At 38.4% G+C, this 23603-nt stretch overlaps 1 protein-coding gene across 1 annotated transcript; it reads right to left on the bottom strand.

Moving 5' to 3' along the window:
• Positions 1–9348: 9348 nt before the first annotated feature.
• On the bottom strand, positions 9349–12802 carry LOC101361778 (olfactory receptor 18-like). Its single transcript, XM_012556189.1, is given in 3 exon segments — positions 9349–9954; positions 9956–10289; positions 12789–12802. Coding segments are annotated over 2 exon segments (921 nt in total). The 5' UTR covers positions 10271–10289; positions 12789–12802.
• Between the last annotated feature and the right edge of the window lie 10801 nt (positions 12803–23603).

The following is a 23603-nucleotide window of genomic DNA, read 5'->3' as shown; positions in this document are numbered from 1 at the left end:
AGCTATTGCAGCAGTACATCACCAGGGAACAGCCAGAAATTCATGCTGAATTCAGAAGAGGACGTGGAATGAGGTATATCACTGCTAATGTCAGATAGATCTTGCCTCAAAGCTGAGTATACCAGAAAGATATTAGTATCTTATTGACTGTGCAAAGGCACTTGACTTTGTGGATCATCACCAATTATGATTAATATTGCTAAGAAAGGGAATTCCATAACAATTAATTTTTCTCACACAGAAACTGTACATAGACCAAGAGGCAGTCTCACATCCTTTGGACATATGATTACAATAGGCAAGTCTCTGGAGAAGGACATCATGCTTGGTAAACTAGAGGGTCAGAGAAAAGAAAGGAAGACCTTTGATGAGAAGGATTGACACAGTGGCTTCAACAAGGGGCTCAAACACAGCAACCATTGTAAGGATGGTGCAGAACTCAGCAGTGTTTTGTTCTGTTGTGTATAGGGTCAACATGAGTTGGAGCCAACTCAATGGCACCCAACGACAACAAAAACAATTGCAGACAAGATAACATACCTTGCTTCTCCACGTTACAATTTATCAGTCAAGGCTCAATCAAGAAGAAAGAAAACACACTAGTAATCTTTTTTTTTCAAATTGTGCTTTAAGTGAAAGTTTACAGTTCAAGTCAGTTTCTCATACAAAAATTTATACACACATTGCTACAGGACTCTACCTGCTTTCCCTATAATGTGACAACACACTCCTCCTTTCCACCTCGGATTTCCAGAGTCCGTTTAACCAGCTCCTGCCCCTTTTTGACTTCTCATCTCTCCTCCGGACAGAAGCTGCCCATTTAGTCTCATGTATCTACTTGAGCAAAGAAGCACTCTCTTCACAAGCATCATTTTATGTCCCATAGTCCAGTGTAATCTTTGTCTGAAGAGTTGCTTCAGGAATAGTTTCGGTTCTGGGCTAAAAGAGGGTCTGGGAGCCATGTCTTCCAGGGCCCTCCAGTCTCAGTCAGACCATTAAGTCTGGTCTTTTTACTAGAATTTGAGTTCTGCACCCCACTTTTCTCCTCCTCTATCAGGGATTCTCTGTAGTGTTCCCTGTCAGGGTGGTCATTGGTGGTAGGTGGGCACCATCTAGTTCTTCTGGTCTCAGGCTTATGGAGTCTCTAGTTTATGTGGCCCTTTCTGTCTCTTGGGCTAATATTTTCCTTGTGTCTTTGGTGTTCTTCATTCTCCTTTGCTCCAGGTGGGGTGGGACCAATTGATGTATCTTAGATGACTGCTCACTAGCTTTTAAGACCCCAGACGCCACTCATCAAAATGAGATGCAGAACATTTCCTTAATAAAGTTTGTTATGCCAATTGACCTAGATGTTCCCTGACACCATGGTCTCCAGACCCCTGCCCCAGCTACTCTGTCCCTTGAAATGTTTACTTGTATTCAGGACACTTCTTAGCTTTTGGTTTAGGCCAGTTGTTGTGAATTCCCCTGTATTGTGTATTGTTTTTTCCTTCACCTAACATGATTCTTATCTACTATCTAGTTAGTGAATGCCCTCTCCCTCCCTCCCCACCCTCGTAACCATCAAACAATGTTTTCTTCTGTGTTTAAACCATTTCTTGAGTTCTTATAATAGTGGTCTCATACAATATTTGTCCTTTTGCAAATGACCAATTTCACTCAGCGTAATGCCTTCCAGATTCATCCATGTTATGAGATGTTTCGAGGATTCATCACTGTTCTTTATCATTGCATAGTATTTCATTGTGTGAATATACCAAAATTTGTTTATCCATTCGTCTGTTGGTGGGCACCTAGGTTGTTTCCATCTTTTTGCTATTGTGAACAGTGCTGCAGTAAACATGGGCGTGCATATATCTATTCATGTGACAGCTCTTATTTCTCTAGGATATATTCCAAGGAGCGGGATTGCTGGATTGTATGGTACTTCTATTTGTAGCTTTTTAAGGAGATGCCAAATCGATTTCCAAAGTGGTTGTACCATTTTACATTCCAACCAGCAGTGTATAAGTGTTCCAGTCTCTCCACAACCTCTCTAACATTTATTATTTTGTGTTTTTTGGATTAATGTTAGCCTTGTTGGGGTGAGATGGTATCTCACTGTAGTTTTGATTTGCATTTGTCTAATGGCTAATGATCATGAGCATTACTTCATGTTTCTGGTAGCTGCCTGAATATCTTCTTTGGTGAAGTGCCTCTTCATATCCTTTGCCCATTTTTTAATTGGGTTCTTTGTCTTTTTGTTGAGGTTTTGCAGTATCTTGTAGATTTTAGAGATCAGATGCTGATTGGATTTGTTGCAGTCAAAAATATCTTCCCAGTCTGTAGTTTGTCTTTTTACTCTTTTAGTGAAGTCTTTTGATGAGCATAAGTGTTTGATTTTTAACAGCTCCCAGTTATCTAGTTTCTCTTCTGGTGTTTGTATATTGCTAGTAACGTTTTGTATTCTGTTTATGCTATGTAATACGGCTCCTAGAGTTGTCCCTATTTTTTCTTCCATGATCTTTATCGTTGTAGATTTTATATTTAGGTCTTTGATCCATTTCGAGCTAGTTTTTGTGCATCGTGGGAGGTATGGGTCTTTTTTCATTTTTTTGCAGATGGATATCCAGAAATGCCAGCACCATTTGTTAGAGACTGTCTTTTCCCCAATTAACAGACTTTGGGCCTTTGTCAAATATCATCTGATCATAGGTGGATGAATTTAGGTCTGGACTCTCAATTATGTTCCATTGGTCTATGTATCTGTTGTTGTACCAATACCAGGCTGTTTTGACTACTGTGGCAGCATAATAGTTTCTAAAATCAGGTAGTGTGAGGCCTCCCACTTTGTTCTTCTTCAGTAATACTTTACTTATCTGGGGCATCTTCGCTTTCCATACGAAGTTGGTGATTTGTTTCTCCATCTCATTAAAAAATGCCGGTGGAATTTGGATCGGGATTGCATAGTATCTGTTGATCGCTTTGGGTAGAACTGACATTTTCACAATGTTGACTCCTCGTATCCATGAGCAAGGTATGTTTTTCCACTTATGTAGGTCTCTTTTGGTTTCTTGCAGTAGTATCTTGTAGTTTTCTTTGTATAGGACATTTACATCTCTGGTTAGATTTATTTCTAAGTACTCTATCTTCCTGGAGGCTATTCTAAATGGTACTGATTTGGTGATTTCCTCTTCAAAGTTCTCCTTGTTGGTGTAGAGGAATCCAACTGATTTTTGAATGTTTATCTTGTATCCTGATACTTTGCTGAAATCTTCTATTAGTTCCCATAGTTTTCTTGTGGATTTTTTGGGGTTTTCTGTGTATAAGATCGTGTCACCTACAAATAGAGATACTTTTATTTCTTCCCTACCAATTTGGATGCCCTTTATTTCTTTTTCTAGCCTAGTTGCTCAGGCTAGGATCTCCAGCACAAAGTTCAATAAGAGTGGTGGTAAAGGGCATCCTTGTCTGGTTCTCATTCTCAAGGGGAATGCTTTCAAACTGTCTCCATTTAGGGTGATGTTAGCTGTTGGCTTTGTATAAATGCCCTTAATTATGTTGAGGAATTTTTCTTCTATTCCTATTTTGAGAGTTTTTATTATGAATGGGTGTTGGACTTTGTCAAATGCCTTTTCTGCATTAATGGATAAGATCATGTGGTTCTTGTCTTTTGTTTTATTAATGTGATGGATTACATTGATTGTTGAACCTTCCCTGCATACGTGGTATGAATTCCACTTGGTCATGATGAATTATTTTTTTTTTTTATGTTATTGAATTCTATTGGCTAGGATTTTGTTGAAGATTTTTGTGTGTATGTTCATGAGGGATATTGGTCTGTAATTTTCTTTTTTTTTTTTTTGTTGTGTCTTTACCTGGTTTTGGTTTCAGGGTTATACTAGCTTCATAGAATGAGTTTGGAAGTACTCCATCGTTTTCTATGTTCTGAAATGCTTTTAGTAGTAGTGGTATCAACTCTTCTCTGAAAGTTTGGTAGAATTCTCCAGTGAAACTATCTGGGCCAGGCCATTTTTTGTTTGGAGTTTTTTAATTACTTTTTCAATCTCTTCCTTTGTTTTAGGTTTATTTAGTTGTTCCATCTCTGTTTGTGTTAGTTTAGGTAGGTATTGTGTTTTTAGAAATTTGTCCATTTCTTCTAGGTTTTCAAATTTTTTAGAGTACAATTTTTCATAGTATTCTGTTATGATTCTTTTAATTTCTGTTGGGTCAGTTGTGATATCACCCATCTCATTTCTTATTCTGGTTATTTGCTTTATCTCTTGTTTTTCTTTTGTCAGTTTGGCCAATGGTTTATCAGTTTTGTTGATCTTTTCAAAAAAACAGATTTTGGTCTTGTTAAGTCTTTCAATTGTTTTTCTATTTTCTATTTCATTTAATTCTGCTCTAATTTTTGTTATTTGCTTTCTTCTGGTGCCTGAGGGCTTCTTTTGCTGCTCTCTTTCTGTTTGTTCCAGTGGTAGGGTTAATGTTTTGAATTTGGTCCTTACTTCTTTTTGGAGGTGTGCATTTATTGCTATAAATTGACCTATGAGCACTGCTTTTGCTTTGTCCCAAAGGTTCCATTAGGATGTGTTTTCATTTTCATATAATTTTGCAAATTTCATATATTCCATCCTTAATTTCTTCTATAACCCAGTAGTTTTTGAGCAAGGTGTTGTTCAGTTTCCATGTGTTTGATTTTTTCCCTGCTTTTTCTGTTTATGATTTCCACTTTTATGACTTTATGGTCAGAAAAGACGCTTTGTAGTATTTTTGTGTTTTGGATTCCGTTAAGGCTTGCTTTATGGCCTAATATGTGGTCTATTCTGGAGAATGTTCCATGTGCATTGGAAAAGAAAATATACCTGGCTGCAGTTGGGTGGAGTATTTTGTATATGTCTATGGGATCAAGTTGGTTGATTGTGGTATTTAGATTTTCCGTGTCTTTATTAAGCTTCTTTCTGGCTGTTCTGTCCTTCACCGTAAGTGATGCACTGAAGTCTCCTACTATTATTGTGGAACTTCCTCTCTTTTCAATGCTGTTATAGTTTGTTTTATGTATTTTGGAGCCCTGTCATTAGGTGTGTAAATGTTTATTATGGTTATGGCGTCCGGGTGTATTGACCCTTTAATCATTATATAGTGTCCTTCCTTATCTTTTGTGGTAGATTTTATTTTAAAGTCGATTTTGTCAGAGATTAATATTGCCACTCTTGCTCTTTTTTGAGTGTTGTTTGCTTGATATATTTTTTTCCATCCTTTGAGTTTTAGTTTGTTTGTGTCTTTAAGTCTAATGTGTGTCTCTTGTAGGCAGCTTGTAGACTGATCTTGTTTTTTTTATCCAATCTGTCACTCCCTGTCTCTTTATTGGTGCATTTAGTCCATTTGCATTCAGCATAATTATTGATAGGTATGGGTTTAATGCTGCCATTTTGATGTCTTTTTTTGTGTGTTCTTAACAGTTTCTTTGTTCCTTTTTTGAGTCATTTTTCTTTATGTATTTTCTTTTCATCTTTTTCATTGTTGATTTTCTATTTTTTGAGTCTTCTTTTTTATGTTTTTCTTGTTTTTTATTTTGATGAGTAGCAGTGATAGTTTCCTTTCTGGTTACCTTAATATTTACCCCTCTTTTTCTAAGTTTAAACCAATCTTTTATTTCTTTGTATCACCTTGACATCCTCTCCATATAAAAGATCTATGACTACATTTTTTAGTCCCTCTTTTTTGTTTTAATGTTGTCATCTTTTACATATTGACATCTCTGTTTCCCTATTTTCAGCATTTTAGCTTTCATTTATTTTTGTGACTTTCCTCTGTGGGTTTATATCTAGTTGCTCTGTCCTATCGTCTAGTCCTGGGTTGTTATCTGATGTTATTGGTTTTATAACCAGAGGACCCCTTTTAGTATTTCTTGTAATTTTGGTTTGGTTTCTGCAAATTCCCTAAACTTCTGTTTATCTGGAAGTGTCCTAATTTCACCATCATATTTGAAAGACAGTTTTGCTAAATATATAATTTTTGGCTGGCAATTTTTTTCCTTCAAGGCTGTATATATGTCATCCCATTGCCTTCTTGCCTGCATGGTTTTTGCTGAGTAGTCCGAGCTTAGTCTTATTGACACTCCTTTGTAAATGACTTTTCATTTATTCCTAACCGCTCTTAAAATTCTCTCTTTATCTTTGGTTTTGGAAAGTTTGACTATAATATGCCTTGGTGACTTTCTTTTGGGATCTACCTTGTGTGGGGTTTGATGAGCATCTTAGATAGATACTTCTCATCTTTTGCAATATTAGGGAAGTTTTCTCCCAACAAGTCTTCAACAATTCTCTTTGTATTTTCTGTTATCCACCCCCTGTTCTGGTACTCCAATCACTAGCAGGTTATTTCTCTTGATAGAGTCCCACATAGCTCTTAGAGTTTCTTCATTGTTTTAAATTCTTTTATCTGATTTTTTCCTCAAATACATTCGTGTCAAGTGCTTTATCTTTAATCTCACTGACTTCCATTGCCTCAATTCTGCTCCTATGACTTTCTATTGAGTTGTCTAATTCTGACATTTTATTGTTAATCTTCTGGATTTCTGTTTTCTGTCTCTCTATGGATTCTAGTAGCCTGTTAAATTTGTCATTGTGCTCTTCCATAATCTTCTTAAGTTCCTCTGTTGCTTTGTCTGTGTGTTCCTTGGCTTTTTCTGCATTTTGTCTAATCTCCTTCCTTATCTCTTGAAGAGTTCTGTATATTAATCTTTTTTATTCTACCTCCAGTAATTCCAAGAAAGTCTTTTCCTCCAGAAGATTTCTTGATACTTTGTTTTGGGAGCTTATTGAAACCATCATGATCTGCCTGTTTATGTGATTTGATATTGACTGTTGTCTCCAAACCATCAATAAGTTATTATATTTATTTTATGTTTTCTTACTGTGTCCTAGCTTCTTGTTTTGTTTTGTTTTGTTATGTTCAAATAGGCTGCTCATGTGAGCTAGTTTGATTGTTGGCACCTTTGAAGCTCTAATGTCCTGTCAGCAGGTGGTTAGATCTGTTACTAGGTATGTGAGCCCAGGAGTCAATTTACTTTTCTTGTATGGATTCAGCTCAGGTGTCCATATGGTTGGTTATGAAGTGTGTGGTGCAGGCTCTCACCTACAGTACTAGATGGGCAGGGGTGATTGGAGTAGGCACAGGTCTCTAGCTGCAGTAGGGGGGTCACACACTGAGGAAGGCAGGGAGCTGACAGCTGACCCTGAGTGTCTGAGAGGAAAATGTTTCCCTGTTCCCTAGAGCACATAGGTGAGTGGGTTTTGCAGCCAGATGATGGGTACCCGATGCTGTTGGCTGTAAGGAGTAGGAGTCACCACTTATTCTTGGACCCCTGTCACAAGTGGCTAGGTGACATGGGTGGTGCCACCAGCCCTCAGGCCCCTGATGCGGGTAGGTGAAGACCCTGCTTAATGGGAAGAGCTGCATAAAATGTCACGAACCTGCTACTCCACCATATAGCTGATACAGTGAAGTTAGGCTTCAGGTATATACACTGTTGTACTGTGCTAATGAGGGCCTACACTATTGAAATTGGCTCACACAGGTCTATGCAGGGGTGAAAGGCATTCAAAGTCCATGGACCCCTTATTCCTGTGCCTAGGCCAAGGAGCTGTACCTGCCCTGAGTTCCCAGCTTAGGGGAGCCGGTAGATTATTTTTTCCTCTTTGTTAATTTGTTCCTCTCCAAGGCATGGAGACTGGCTCAGGGCACATGACAGGTCCTACTTCTGGCCCAGGGTATGCAGCAATAGATGAAGCAGGCCCGGGACTCAGTGCAGAGTGGGGAGGGAGCAGGTAAGTGAAATAATCTTCCCAAATGGGGTGTTTGTTGATCCATGTGATGAGTTAGACATATGTACTTCTCTTTTGCTGATTGAACCCTGCTTTTCACTGGCTCTGGAAGCCAGAGCAGACTCTCCACCTCTTGGTCTCTTCCAACATGGAAAACTTGTCCTGAATGTCACTGCCCACCTCACAGCACATGCCAGCCAATCTAGCCCACAGGGCACCAGCTCCTACCATGTCAGGTCTGGCAACTCCTTCCTAATTCTGAACCATCTCTCCCCCTCCTCTGCCACTCAGTCTGATTCCTCAACTTTACCTTTGATGTTCAAGGCCCCTAGATTGTCATATATAATTGATTCACTTGTTTCTTTGGGTCTTTATTGTAAAAGAGACCACCAAAAGCGTCTGACTACTCTGCCATCTTGGCCCTGGCCACACTAGTAATTTTAAAGGACATCATTGAATATAGGAACTAGGTAAATAAGTATTGAAAGGCTTAAAGGCATAAAAAAGCAGGTGAGCAACACTGAGCTGGTACCTACGTGAAGTAGTGACCATGCCAAAGGATAAGAATACAGTGAAAACTTGGCTTATTTGGGTTGGTGATCTCTATGGATAACTATTGGAAGAACACTACAAGAGAGTCAGATGGAAAACCAGAGTAAGGATGGGAAGATTCTACTCTGGTATCACAAAGTACAGTATAAAAAGGTGAGTTTGGAGCAGAGAGAAAAGAGCATATTATCCAGCACATATGCCTAGCTCTATGGTATGGAAGGAGAAGTTATTTGAAGAAGTATTACCAGGAACATTGAGAAAAATCCCATTGCCGGAAGTTCTTTTATATCTTCCCCCTTTTGAGCTCTTATTGCTTTAAGATCTTCAGCATTTGCTCATGAGGAATAAAGGAGCCAAGGCATATTAGTCATTTTTGAACAATGATCTTATTCTGATAAGTAGTGTTCACCAGTAGGTTCACTGGTACCTCCTGGGGTGCTTTGAAAAATCTTCTAGCTCACTACACACCTCAGTCTAAATAAACCGGAATTTCTGGTGGTACAAGTCAGGCATGAGTATTTTTAAAGTTCACCAGATAAATAATTCCAAAATGAAGCCAAGTTTGAAGATTAATAACAAGCATTATTATACCTAAATTGCATAAATAGATGATACATAAAGATATTGTATGGACACTAGGCATGAACTGTGGAAAAGGTGGTAGATAATATTTTTATTTAAAGAAAGTTATGCATTTCACCAGGATGCCTGGGTCATAGATGATAAATACAGAGACTCCATAGGTGTTATAGGACTCAATTTGGGGCATATATTACGATGTACCACAGATTCCAGAATATCCCCCAGTTCACCAAAAAAAAATCCAAATAATCAATATTCCAATATTAAACATAAAGGGGATTGAAAACATTGAGAGCTACAAAAATTATGGGACCAAAGACCATACTTTCCAGCTCCACATGCTTGGTTTTCTGACTATTCTAATCCACAGGCCAAAAAGGATGGCAAAGAATTGACATGCTGGTCAGCTGAGGAGCCTCTGCAGAGCCCTCTTGATATCCCTGTTCCTCAGACTGTAGATGAAGGGGTTCAACATAGGGGTGACCACGGAGTACATCACTGTGGCTGCTGTACCACTCATAGGAGAAAGTGAGACAGCTGAACTCAGGTACACTCCAATACCTGTTCCACAAAATAAGCAAACCACTGACAGGTGAGAAACACAGGTGGAAAAGGCTTTATACTTCCCACCTGATGATGGGATTCTCAGAATGGAGGAAACAATTTGAGCATAAGAGAAAAGGATTGCTGAGACAGGAACACCACCAAAGATGGCACCAATAAAATACACTAGTATGTTTTTGGTGGTGATGTCAGAACAGGCAAGGATGAGGAGTTGAGAAGGGTCACAGAAGAAATGCGGAATTTCCACTTCCATGCAGAAGGTGAGTTGTGACGTCATCAATGACTGCAGCTGGGAGTCCAAAAGGCTGAGGAAAAAAGACAGCAAAACCAACAAGCCACAGAAATGAAGGTTCATGATGACTGGGTAGTGAAGTGGCTGACAGATGGCCACAAACCGGTCATAGGCCATCACCACCAGGAGGAGATTGTCCATACATCCAAAAAAACAAAAAAAAAAATAACTGAATCAGGCAGTTGACATAGGATATAATCCTGTGGTGTGTGTGGATATCCGTAAGCATCTTTGGGATTGTGACAGAGGTGAAACCAATGTCACACAAGGAAAGGTTGGAGAGGAAGAAATACATGGGATTGTGGAGGTGGGGGTCAGAGCTCACAACCAGGATGAAGAGGAGGTTTCCAAACATGGTGAGCAGGTACATGGACAGGAACAGTCCAAAGAGGAGGGGCTGCAGTTCTGGATCCTCTGAGAGGCCCAAGAGTAGAAATTCAGATACACGTGTTAGATTCTGTGGGTCCATGTTGCAGAGACACCTTTGGGAAAGTAAAGAAAGATCAGTAAAGGAAACAAGAACAGAGTCACCCAGCCCTATGTCTATATTTTGAATTCAGGAAATTCACAAGTAAAGCACTCACACTTAAGACATACTCCCCCTTCAGCAACACTTCTCAACTGTGGCAATACTATTCTTCCTAGAACTCTTTCCTCATTGATTTCTGTGCATTCACCCTTTTCTATACAAACTCACTTTAAGCCTCAGTTGAAGAATGTTGAAGAATGTTAGAGGATCAAAGACATTTACAGATAAATTCATAAAGACAGTAAAATAATTAAGTCTAGAAGAAAGACAAGACTTCAACAAACACATAACAAGTGAAGAGATCAAAGCAATATCAAAAACCTCCCAAGACAGAGAAGTCCAGGACCAGATGGCTTCAATGGGGGAATTCCACCAAACATTTACAGAACAAAAGATGCCAATCCTTCTTAAAATTTCCAAAAAATAAAAGAGGAGAGAACTCTTCTTAACTCATTCCTATGAGGCTAGCTTCACCCTGGTGCCTAATCCAGACAAAGACCCCACAGAAAAATAAAACTACAGGCTAATAACAAAAACAAAACAAAACCTGTTTTCCTTGAGTCAATTCTACCCGACAGCGGCCCTAGAGAACAGAGTAGAACTGCCCCATAGGGTTTCCAAGGAGCAGCTGGTGGATTGGAACTGTCAACCTTTTGGTTAGCAGCTGAACTCTTAACCACTGCACCACCAGGGCTCCCCAGACCAATATCTCTGATAAATATAGACACAAAAATCCCCAACAAAATACTAGCAAACTGAATCCATAAGCATATTAAAAGAATTACACATCATGATCAAGTGGGATTTATCCCAGCAATGCAGGGTAGTTTCAGCATTAGAAAATTGGTTAATGTAATATACCACATCAATACAGCAAAAGCAAACAATGACGTAATCATCTCATTTGAGGCAGAAAAAGCTTTTAACAAAATCCAACACCTGCTCTTACCATTGGTAGTCAATATTGTGCTGGAGGTTCTAATTGGAGCAATTAGGCAAGAAAAAGAAAAAAATGGCATCCAAATTAGGAAGGAAGAAGTAAAGTTATCTCCTTTTGCAGCTAACTTTTCTATATATAGAATACAGGCAGTCCCTGTGTTACAAATGAGATCCGTTCCTAAGTGTGTTTTTAAGTCAAATTTGTACGTAAATCGGAACAGGTGCATACGTTTCTTATTTAGCCCTACTTTCGTCCAAGAAAAGACTCCAAACCTTTTCCATAATCTAAAAGCTGCATGTGCAGCAGGTAAAGGTGACTGTGATGAAGAATTGGTTGAGAGTAGGGGTTGGTTCAATTGTTTCAAAGTGAGGGCAAGTTTACATAACAATAAAGGGAAAGTAGGAGTTGTCTGTAAGACAGAAGTTCATAACCCTGGGTCTTTCTGTAACTCAAAGATCCACAATAAAGGAATTCAGTGGCAAGGTGTGAGGTCAACACAGAAAAATCAGTTATGTTTTTATACACCAGGAACAAATAGAAAGGAAATTAAGGAATCAATTCTATTTACAATAGCTTCTAAAAGAATAAAATACCTAGGAATAAATTTAACTATGAAGGTGTAATACTTGTATACTGAAAACTATAAACATGATTGAAAGAAGTTAAAGATCATTCAAATAAACAGAAGGACATTCCATGCTCATGGACCGGAAGACTTAATATTGTCAAGATGTCAATACTACCTAAAGCAATTAATAGATTTAATGCAATACTCATCAAAATTCCAACACCTTTCCTTGAAGAAATGGAAAAGCCAATTCTAAACTTCTTATAGAACTGCAAAGGGCCCAGAATAGCCAAACAATAGGATGTGGAGAAATTGGAATCCTGTACACTGTGGGTGGGAATGCAAAATGGAAAGCAGTTTGATGTTTCCTCAAAAAGGTAAACATAGAACTACCATATGAGCCAGCAATTTTACTAGTAGGTATATATCCAAAAGACTGAAAGCAGCAATGCAAACAGATACATGTCCACCAATGATCATGGCGGGACTATTCACAGCAGCCAGAAGGTGAAATCAACCTAAATATCCACCAGCAGACAAATGGAGAAACAAAATGTGGTGTATGCATGCAGTGGAATATTATTTAGCCATAAAGAGAAATGAAGTCCTGATACATGCTACAACATGAATGAACCTTGAAAACATTATGCTGAGTGAAGGAAGTCAATCATATGATCTCGGTTATATAAATACCTAGAATAGACAAATATATAGAGACCAGAATCAACTTAAAGGCAACGGATTTTTATTTGGATGGTTTTGGTTTTTGGACCAGCAGAGGGAGAGAAAGGGACAGGGGAAATCTTTGATCCAGAAGCATTGACTTTCTTTTCATGGTGAATGAAAATTTGGCAACAGATATTGCCGATGGTTACACAAAATGATTGATTTGATTAGTGTCACGAATTGTACATGGGAAAAATGTTGAATTAGAAAATGTTGTCTCATGCAGAAAAAAATAGAATAAAATACAAAACTGCTCCTTATGAAGGAAGCATGGAATAAAAAATATCCTTCTCCATTTAAGAAAACAAATCAGTCTAATTTAAGGACACTGTTGTTGTTAGGTGCCATCAAATTCATCCCGACTCATACTGACCCTATGTACAACAGAACAAAATGCTGCCCAGTCCTGTGTCATCCTCACAATCCTTGTTATGCTTGAGCCTATTGTTGCAGCCACTGTGTCAATCCATCTCGTTGACAGTCTTCCTCTTTTTTGCTGACCTTCTACTTTACCAAGCATGATGTCCTTCTCCAGGGAGTGATCCTTCCTGATAACATGTCCAAAGTTTGTGAGACCTAGTCTCGACATCTTTGCTCCTAAGGAGTATCTGGTTTTACTTCTTCCAAGACAGATTAGTTCATTCTTTTGGCAGTCCATGGTATATTCAATATTTCTTTGCCAACACCACAATTCAAAGGCATCAGTTCTTCTTTGGTCTTTCTTATTCATCATCCAGCTTTCCCATGCAAATGTGGCAATTGAAAACACTATGACTTGGGTCAGTCACACCTTAGTCTTCAAGGTGACATCTTTGTCTTTAACACTTTAAAGAGGGCTTTTGCAGCAGATTTGTCCAATGCAATACATCTTTTGCTTTCTTGACTGCTGCTTTCATGGGTGTTGAAAATAAAATGAAATGCTTAACAACTTCAATCTTTTCTCTGTTTATCATGATGTTGCTTATTGGTCCAGCTGTGAGAATTTTTGTTTTCTTTATGTTGAGGTGTAATCCATACTGAAAGCTATGGTCTTTGATCTTTGTCAGTAAGTGCTTCAAGTCCCCTTCACTTTCAGCAAGCAAAGTTGTATCACCTGCATAATGCAGGTTGTTAATGAGTCTTCCTCCAATCCTGATGTTCCGTTCTTTATATAGTCCAGCTTCTCCTATTATTTGCTCAGCATACAGGTTGAATAAGTATGGTGAAAAGAAACAACCTTGACACATATCTTTCCTAACTGTAAACCATGCAGTATCCCCTTGTTCTGTTCGAATGATTGCCTCTTGATATATGTACAGGTTCTTCATGAGCACAGTTAAGTGTTCTGGAATTCCCATTCTTCAAAATATTATCTATAGTTTGTTATGATCCACACGGTCAAATGCCTTTGCATAGTCAATAAAACACAGGTAAACATCTTTCTGGTATTATATGCTTTCAGCCAACATTCATCTGACATCTGCAATGATATCCCTGGTTCCATGGCCCCTTCTGATTTTGGCTTGAATTTCTAGCAGTTCCGTGTCGATGTACTGCTGCAACCACTTTTGGATGATCTTCAGCAAAATTTTACTTGGGTGTGATATTAATGATATTGTTTGACACTTTCCACATTTGATTTGATCACCTTTCTTGGGAATAGGCATAAATATGGATCTCTTCCAGTCAGTTGGCCAGGTAGCTATCTTCCAAATTTCTTGGCATAGATAAGTGAGCACGTCAGGTGCTGCATCTGTTTGTTGAAATATCTCAATTGGAATTCCATCAATTCCTGGGGCCTTGATTTTTGCCAATGCCTTCAGTACACCTTGGGCCTCTTCCTTAGGTACAATCAGTTCCTGATCGCATGCTACCTCCCGAAATGGTTGAATGTCAACCAATTCTTTTTGGTATAGTCACTGTGGGTATTCCTTCCATCATCTTTTGATGCTTTCCATGTCGTTTAATATTTTCCCAGTAGAATCTTTCAATATTGCAACTCAAGGCTTGAATTTTTTCTTCAGTTCTTTAAGCTTGAGAAATGTGAAACATGTTCTTCCCTTTTGGTTTTCTATCTTCAGGTCTTTGCACATGTCATTATAATACTTTACTTTGTCTTCTCGAACTGCCCTGTACAGTTTTCTGGTCAGCTCTTTTACTTCATCATTTCTTCCATTTGCTTTAGCTAGTTGACCTTGAAGAGCAAGTTTCAGTGTCTCTTCTGACATCCTTTTTAGGTTTTCTTTCTTTCCTGTCTTTTTAATGACCTCTTGCTTTCCTCATGTGTGATATCCTTGAAGTCATTCTACAACTCCTCTGATCTTTGGTCATTAGTGTTCAATGCATCAAATTTATTCTTGAGGTGGTCTCTAAATTCACCTGGGAAACACTCAAGGTCTTACTTTAGCTCTCATGAACTTGTTCTAGTATTTTTGTTTCAACTTGAATTTGCATATGAGCTATTGATGATATGTTCCACAGTTGGTCCCTGGCCTTGTTCTGACTGATGATATTGAGCTTTTCCATTGTCTCTCTCCACAGACGTAGCCGATATCATTCCTTTGTATTCCATTTTGCAAGGTCCATGTGTATAGTCACTGTTTATGTTGTTTAAACAAGGTATTTGCAATGAAGTCATTGTTCTCACAAAATTCTATCATGCAATCTGCATGGTTATTTCTATCACTAAGACCATATTTTCCAACTAGACGATCCTTCTTTGTTATCAACTTTTGCATTCCAATCACTAGGAATTATGAATGCATCCTGACTGCATGTTTGATCAATTTCAAACTTCAGAAGTTAGTAAAAACCCTCAGTTTCCTCATCTTTGGCCTTAGTGTTTGGTGTGTAAATTTTAATAATAGTTGTATTAACTGGTCTTGCTTGTAGCTATGGATATTATCCTAACACTGAAAGCATTGTATTTCAGGATAGATCTTGAAATGTTTTTCGAAGATGAATGCTACACCATTCCTCAAGTTGTCATTCCTGGCATAGTAGACCATATGATTGTCTGATTCAAAATGGCCAATACCAGTCCATTTCAGTTCACTAATGCCTAGGATATCGATGTTTATGCATTCCATTTCATTTTTGATGATTTCCAATTTTCCTAGATTCATACTTCGTACATTCCACATACCAATTATTAATGGATGTTTGCAGCTATTTCTGCTCATTTTGAGTCATACCACATCATGAGATGTAGGTCCCAAAAACTTGACTCCATTCATGTCATTAAGGTCGACTCTACTTTGAGGAGGCGGCTCTTACCCAGTCATGTTTTGAGTGCCTTCAAACCTGGTTTGAACTTTTTTTAAAGGAGCCCTGGTGGTGCCATGGTAAGCACTCTCCTGGTCACCTAAATGTCCACCTTTTGAACCAGCCACTCTGCAGGAGAAAGATCTGGCAGTCTGCTTCAGTAAATATCACAGCGTTGGAAACACGGTGGGACAGTTCTACTCTTCCTACAGGGTTTCTGAGAGTCAGAATCCACTCAAGGGCACTGGCTTTAGTTTTTTTGTTTGTTTGCTTGTTTGTTAAACAGTTAAACAAATAGTTTTAATCAACTGTAAAATGTATTTTATTTTTCAAAAGGCAATGCAATAAATTCCTTTGATTCAGACTGTTTATAAACACCCTATAAGAGCTGTGTAATAAAACATCTGCCTCCATTTTTTTTGGATGTTTGACTGTTCTTAAACCTCACCCTCTTCCTGCCTTCTGCCTCACCTCTGGGAAAACTGATAAGACAGCCCAGGTGCTCCCCCTTTTGGCCCTGGCAGTAAATTCAAACTGGGCAAGGCCCTGCTGATATGTTAGAACCCTCAGTCCAGATCCACCCCTAACCACAATAAAAATTCCAGTGAGGTACTTCCTTTGCTGTCTTAAGCCACATTTGGACCAGCATGGAAGCCTGCCCTGGTCTCCCTAGGTAGACTCTTTATATGAGTGATAAACCTTTTCATATTCTCTTGGTGTACATGTGAGTGTGGCCTCATTAGTCTCACCATTCGAACCAAATTTGGGGGAGTGAGGGCATCCATTCTAATTTTGCCAAGTGTTCACAACAACTAGAACCACATAAGCTGAACTGTAAATTAAAACCACACTATGTGTCTGTCCATTTGTTGTACTATGGTGGCTTTCATGTAGCTGTGATACTGGAAGCTTTACCACCAGTATTTCAAATACCAGTAGGGTTACCCTTGGTGGACAGTCAACCTTCATGATGTGGATGGAGTCAAGGTTTTGGGACTTTCATTTGTTGATATGGCATGACTCAAAAAGAGAAGAAACAGCTACAAATATCCATTAATAATTGTGGACCAGACCATCAATTACTTCTATGCAAGTTGCAGTTGAAGTTGAAGAAAATTAGAACAAGTTCACGAGAACCAAAGTACTATCTTGAGTATATTTCACTTGAATTTAGAGACTACTTCAAGAATAGATTTAACGCATCGAACAGTAATGATCGAAGATCAGACTAGTTGTGGAATGACATCAAGGACATCATACATGAAGAAAGCAAGAGGTCATAAAAAGACAGGAAACAAAGAAAATACCAAAATGGACATCATAAGGGACTCTGAATGTTGCTCTTGAACATCAAGTATCTAAAGCAAAAGGAAGAAATGATGAAATAAAAGAGCTGAAGAGAAGATTTCAAAGGGTAGATCAAGAAGACTAAGTATTATAATGAAATGTGCAAGGATCTGGAGACAGAAAACCAAAAGGGGAGAACACACTCAATATTTCTCTAACTGGAAAAAAAAATTCAAGCCTCAAGTTACAATATTGAAGGATTCTATGGGGAAAATATTAAACAACACAGGAAGCATCAAAAGAAGATGGAAGGAGTACACAGAGTCACTATACCAAAAAGAATTGATAGACATTCAACCATTTCAAGAGGTAGTATACGATCAAGAACCAATGGTACTGAAAGTAGAGGTCCAAGCTTCACTGAAGGCATTGGTGAAAATTAATGCTCCAGGAATTGACAGAATACCAACTGAGATGTTTCAACAAATAGATGTAACACTGGAGGTGCTCACTTATCTATGCCAAGAAATTTGGAAGACAGCTAACTGGCCAACTGACTGGAAGATATCATATTTCTACCTTTTCCAAAGAAAGGTGATCTTAAAGAATGTGGAAATTATTGAACTATATCATTAATATCACACACAAGAAAGATTATGCTGCAGATCATTCAAAAGTGGTTGTAGCAATACATAGATAGGGAACTGCCAGAAATTCAAGCCAGATTCAGCAGAGGATGGGGAACCAGGGATATCATTGCAGATGTCAGATGGATCATGGCTGAAAGCTGATAATACCAGAAAGACATTTGCCTGTGGATCATAACAAATTATGGATAACTTTGTGAAGAATGGGAATTTCAGAACACTTAATTGTGCACATGAAGAACCTGTTCTCAGACCAAGAGGTGGTCGTTCAAACAGAACAAGGGGATACTTCCTGGTTTAAAGTCAGTAAAGGTGTGTGTCAGGGTTGTATCCTTTCACCATACTTAGTCTGTATGCTGGGCAAATAATCCAAGAAGCTGGACTATATGAAGAAGAACATGGCATCAGGATTGCAGGAAGACTCATTAACACCCCGCGATAAGCAGAGGACACAATCTTGCTTGCTGGAAGTGGAAGGGACTTGAAGCTCTTACTGATAAGATCAAAGACTACAGCCTTTAGTATGGATTACACGTCAACATAAAGAAAACAAAAATCCTCATAACTGTACCAATAAGCAACATCATGATAAATGGATAAAAGATTGAAGTTGTCAAGGATTTTGTTTTATTTGGATCCACAATCCCCACCCATGGAAGCAGCAGTTAAGAAATAAACGACACATTGTAGTAGGCAAATCTGCTGCAAAAGACCTCTTTAAAGCGTTAAAGAAGCAAGGATATCACCTTGAAGACTAAGGTGTGCCTAACCCAGACCATGGTGTTTTTAATGGCCTCGTATGCATGTGAAAGCTGGACAATGAGTAAGGAAGAACTAAGAAGAATTGATGCCTTGAATTGTGATATTGGAGAAGAATATTGAATATATCATGGACTGCCAGAAGAAGAACAAGTCTATCCTGAAAGAAGAGCAGCCAGAATGTCCCTTAGAAACAAGGACAGAGAAACTTTGTTTAACATATTTTGAACATGTTATCAGGAGGGACCAGTCCCTTGAGAAGGACATCATGCTTGGTCAAGTACAGGCTCAGCAAACAAGAGGAAGACCCTCAAGGAGATGGAATGACACAGTGGCTGCAAAAATGGGCTTAAGGGTAACAACTATTGTGAGGATAGTTCAGGACCAGGAGTGTTTTCTTGTGTTGTAAATAGGGTCACTGAGTCGAAACATACTCAAAACAGATGGCACCCAACATCAACAACAGCAAATGAAAAACAAATGTTCTTAATCAGATACACCAAAAACCAAACCAGTTGCCCTGGAATCAATTCCAACTCATCACAATCCCATGTGTTACAGATGGGATTAAGAAATCTCCATAGGCTTTTCTTGGCTATAATCTTTACAGAAGGACATCACTAGATCTCTCATTCCAAGGTGTGCTGGGTGGGTTCAAACTACCAAGCTTTCAATTAGTTTTTGCTGTTAGGTGCCTTCAAGTGGAATTTGACTCATAGAAACCTCATATGACAAAGTAGAACTGCCCATAAGGTTTCCTAGGCTGTAAGCATTACAAGAGCAGATTGCCAGGTCTTTGTCCTGTGGAGTCCCCTGGAGGTTGAACCATCAACCTTTTGGTTAGCAGCGGAGTGCTTAACCATTTTCACCACCCGGAAACTTTCTGAATCAAGTAATGTTTTCATATGCATTTTATTAGAAGCATTTTATTTTTCATGAGTTTTTGTCATTGTTTTCTATGCTGACATACATCCTTCTTGGAAGTAAATGCTCACTCAAATGTGTGGGTTGTCACTGAAAAATCTTTTCAACTATAAATTCTAACCTTTGGCTTTAGTGACCTTCAGTTTTGACAAATATGTTTTTGATAAATGCACAAAAATATATCACATTGCTGATTCAAAATGACATTCAGTGCAACTCCCCTGTCAATGATTAAACAGTAATTAACTGTTAATGAACACTCTTTCATTTCATTTTTCATCTTATTCAGGGTTATTTGTATTATCTCTACACAATCTCAGGAAAACATCTCATCTTTGAGGCCACTCTTTGCTCTTGTTGTCACCATTTTTAGAGGTTTGATAAAAGTGCTTAATTATGTTTCTAATCTTAAACATTTAAAGTACTTGTTTTTTTCATCAAATCTAACCCGGTATATTTACTGCTGAGGAATTCAGGACCAGCAGAGATCCAAAGCCTATCTGAAACCCAGCCATCTCATGCCTAGTTCACAGCTTTCCAAGTTAATCCTTCCTGGTAGAGGGATTGCAATTCTGAATTCAGATCTCTGAATGTGACACAGGTCTTCAACTCTCTTGGCAAGTAAAAATGTGATAGAATTCAGGGAAAATGCAGAAGAAAAAAGAGTAAAGAATAATATCACGAACACTTGGGCAGTTTCTTCAGTCATAAAATAGAGAAAAAAATGGAACCTACCTTACAGGCAGGGTTGTAAGAAATTACATTAAATGATATACGTATGTTAGTGGATGGTGCAAAAGGTTAATACTCTCAGCTGCTAATTGAGAGGTTGGAGATTCTAATCTTTCCAGAGGTGCCTCAGAATAAAATTCAATTTTACTTCTAAAAAATCAGCCATTGAAAACCCTATGGCATACTTCTACTCTGACACACATGGAGTCACCATGAGTTGAAGTCAATTTGGCAGAAACTTGTAGTGGTTTATGTGTATGTGTGTGTGTGTAGCAGAAATCAATTCTGATTGATAATTTTAATTACCTATGGATCTCTTAAAATATGCAGATGCTCTAGCCACAGCCTAGAACCAGTTAAATCAGAATCCCAATACACGAGGCCCTTGGTGATCCCAAAGTACAGCAAGTGTGAATCACTGTCTTAGAGTATTCTCATGCCGTTAGTAAATGCTCCATTAAGGTTAGCTATTATTATTATCACTAATACCCACTGCCCCTATTAAATATGTAAATGTTTAATAATATTTACTTCAGAACTCATACTTCATAGAGATTTAAAATATCCCCCATTAACATTTAAGTTTCCGCCTATCCCTGCTGATCTCATTCTCTGGAACATCCGTCCCCCAAGGCAACCACTGACATGAATTTAGGGGGAATATTTACCTGAAAATGTTTCCATAATGTTAGCATTTGTTTATATATCCATAAAGAGTTTTCTTAAAAACTTACCTAAATAGTATCATACTATGCATGTTGTCTTTGAAATATCATTTACTACAACATTGTATTTAAGTCTCTCTGTGAAGTACATTCATCTGGTTAAATCTAGTTTAAATAATACATAGTACAAACTAGGGGATGAACTTCATTTTATTTTTCAATTTCTTATTAGGACAATCCTATGAAAATTCTTATGCCTCTCTCCATTCACACAAATGAGAATTTCTGTAAGATATATGAATGACTGATAGTTGTTTGAGTTGTGACAATGTGTGTTCAATTTCTCTATTAATAGTCAACATTTGTTTTCCCAATAGAAAGTCAACTACATGTTCTTATTGTCAAGACATAACCCCTTGCTGTTGAGTCAATTCCAACTCATAGTGACCCTATAGGACAGAGTATAACCACTCCATATGGTTTTCAAAGCTGTAATGTTTATGAAAGCAGACTACTACAAGTTTCTTCCACAGAGCAGCTAGTGGGTTGGAATCACCAACCTTTCGTTAGCAGCCAAGTGCATAACCACTGTGCCACAAGGTATAGAATGACAAATATCCCTGAACTGTGGGTAGTAATACTCATCATTCCATGATAGCGCCACACAAAATCCCCATTTCTATAGGGAATAATATTTCCATAACCAAAATTTCCAAAATGGGCTGTAAAATGAATTTCTAGTCATGGAAAACACAGTGGTCACAATATCCATGCCACAAAGACTCCTATAAACCATGGCCTCATTAAACATATTCCTGATGAACTCATCAAATCCCAAGAGGAGGAACTGATGCTTCTGCCTCTGTTTACTATACTGAACAAGCAGGTGCAACAAGAAAAACACTCATTCAGCTGTGGTGGAGGGGATAGAGCCTGGGAACAAGGTCAGAGTCCCATATCTTTCATCCACTGGAATTTAGGCTCTTAATATTCAATCATGGTTTTCTAACAAGAGTTGGAACCATTATCAGAGTAGCTGGTTTATTGATGAAATACAATGCCATGAAAGATTCAGTCACTTTATTCTCAATTATATGATAGAGAGGTTAAAGCCTATTTTATGTCAAGAAACTCAAGCATGAATAAATGGAGATCCTAAACCATGTCTCTCTCAGTCCACATAATAAGATTCTTCTTCCCCTTCTCTTTCTCCCTCTTCTTTTTCTGTTTCCATTTTTATGAAAATCTAGCCAATTATTAAATATAATGTCAATCCTATTAAATGGAAAATGATAGGTAGCATAGAAAATTCATGATATAGACATACACAAGCCCTGCTTTATCTTATTTATTTATCCAAGCAGTGAGACTCCATTCACAGGCACTTAGCCAATACTCTAACCTTCCATTTCTCTTTCCTTGTGATCCATGCAGAGAGCCTAGAGGGAAACAACTGAGTCCCATTCATCTCTCCAGTCCTACTGGACATCCTGGGATGGGAGGAAAGCACAGGCAGAAAAGCACCCAGTGTGTGTAAGCCACAGTGATTATTCTTTGTTCCTGGGAACTAAAAACAATAATGAAAAATATGTAACAGAGAGATTTTGTTTTGGTGGCCTGTGCTGTACCAAGTTGGTGTAGGCTCTAGGGAAGTAAAAAAGAGTGAGACTTGATCATTTTTCCTCAGAGCACTTTACCTGGGGTGACTAAGGAGGAGAAATAGCATTGGGATGACAGGTTAGAATATTGGGTAGGTGCCCAGTGATAAGGAGCCCTGGTATTGTAGTGGTTAAGCACTTGGCTGCTAAGCAAAAGTCGGCAGTTTAAACCCACCAGCCACTCCACAGGAGAATGATGAGGCAGTCTGCTTCTATAAAGATTACAGACTTGGAAACCCTATGGGACAGTTGTAGTCCATCCTATAGTGTCACTATGAGTTGGAATCAACTTGATAGCAATGGGTTGGGTTTTTGGCCTAGTTATAAGAGGCAGTGGTTGTTCAGTGGTTAGAATTTTTACTTTTCATGCAGAAGACGGGGTTGATTCTCAGCCAATGCACCTCATGCACATCAACAACTCGTCACTGGGTGGAGGCTTGTGTGTTGCTATGATATTGAGCAAGTTTCAGTGGAGGATTAAAAAATTAGCCAGTGAAAACCCTATGGATCACTGTGGTCTGATCCACAACTAACTATGGCATCCTGTGAATGGAATCTCAATGCCCAGATTCAAACCTGGATTCACCCCTTTCTACACCAAAAATTGATTAAAATACATAAAGTTGCTGTGCTACATTCCTCATGTATAAAATAATAATAATCTTTGCACCTATATCTTGGGGATGATTGTGCAGATGAAATGAAAAAAGTTACATAGCACATAGGTCAGAGCTTGGCACCAGGAAACCTTCAATACAGATTGGGGATACTATAGTTATTGTCATCATCATCATCATTATCATAATTCTCAACTTCATGATCATTTAGGGTCATTAACTTCATATTTGAACCATAAATTGGAAAATATAATGAGTATTCATTAATAAGGAAAACTAATGGTCTTTTATGAGTACCTGTGTGCCTAAAAATGTCTGGAGAACTTAATAAACTGACAGTGTCATTTCAGAACAAATAAACATAAACAGGGAAATGACCTTGTGTCCTGGAGGTTATCAGCACCTGGTCAGGGTGTACAAAGGTCCCAGAGGGAGAGGAAGCTATTTACCCTTGAGAAAACCCACCTGCCCTCAGCAGCCCCACCCAGACCAGCCCCACACACCACC

The sequence above is a fragment of the Trichechus manatus genome, unplaced genomic scaffold (genome assembly GCF_000243295.1).
Source record: "Trichechus manatus latirostris isolate Lorelei unplaced genomic scaffold, TriManLat1.0 scaffold00057, whole genome shotgun sequence".
NCBI lineage: Eukaryota > Metazoa > Chordata > Mammalia > Sirenia > Trichechidae > Trichechus > Trichechus manatus.
The sequence above is the reverse complement of the archived record's forward strand: the minus strand, read 5'-3'. Positions and strand labels throughout refer to the sequence as shown.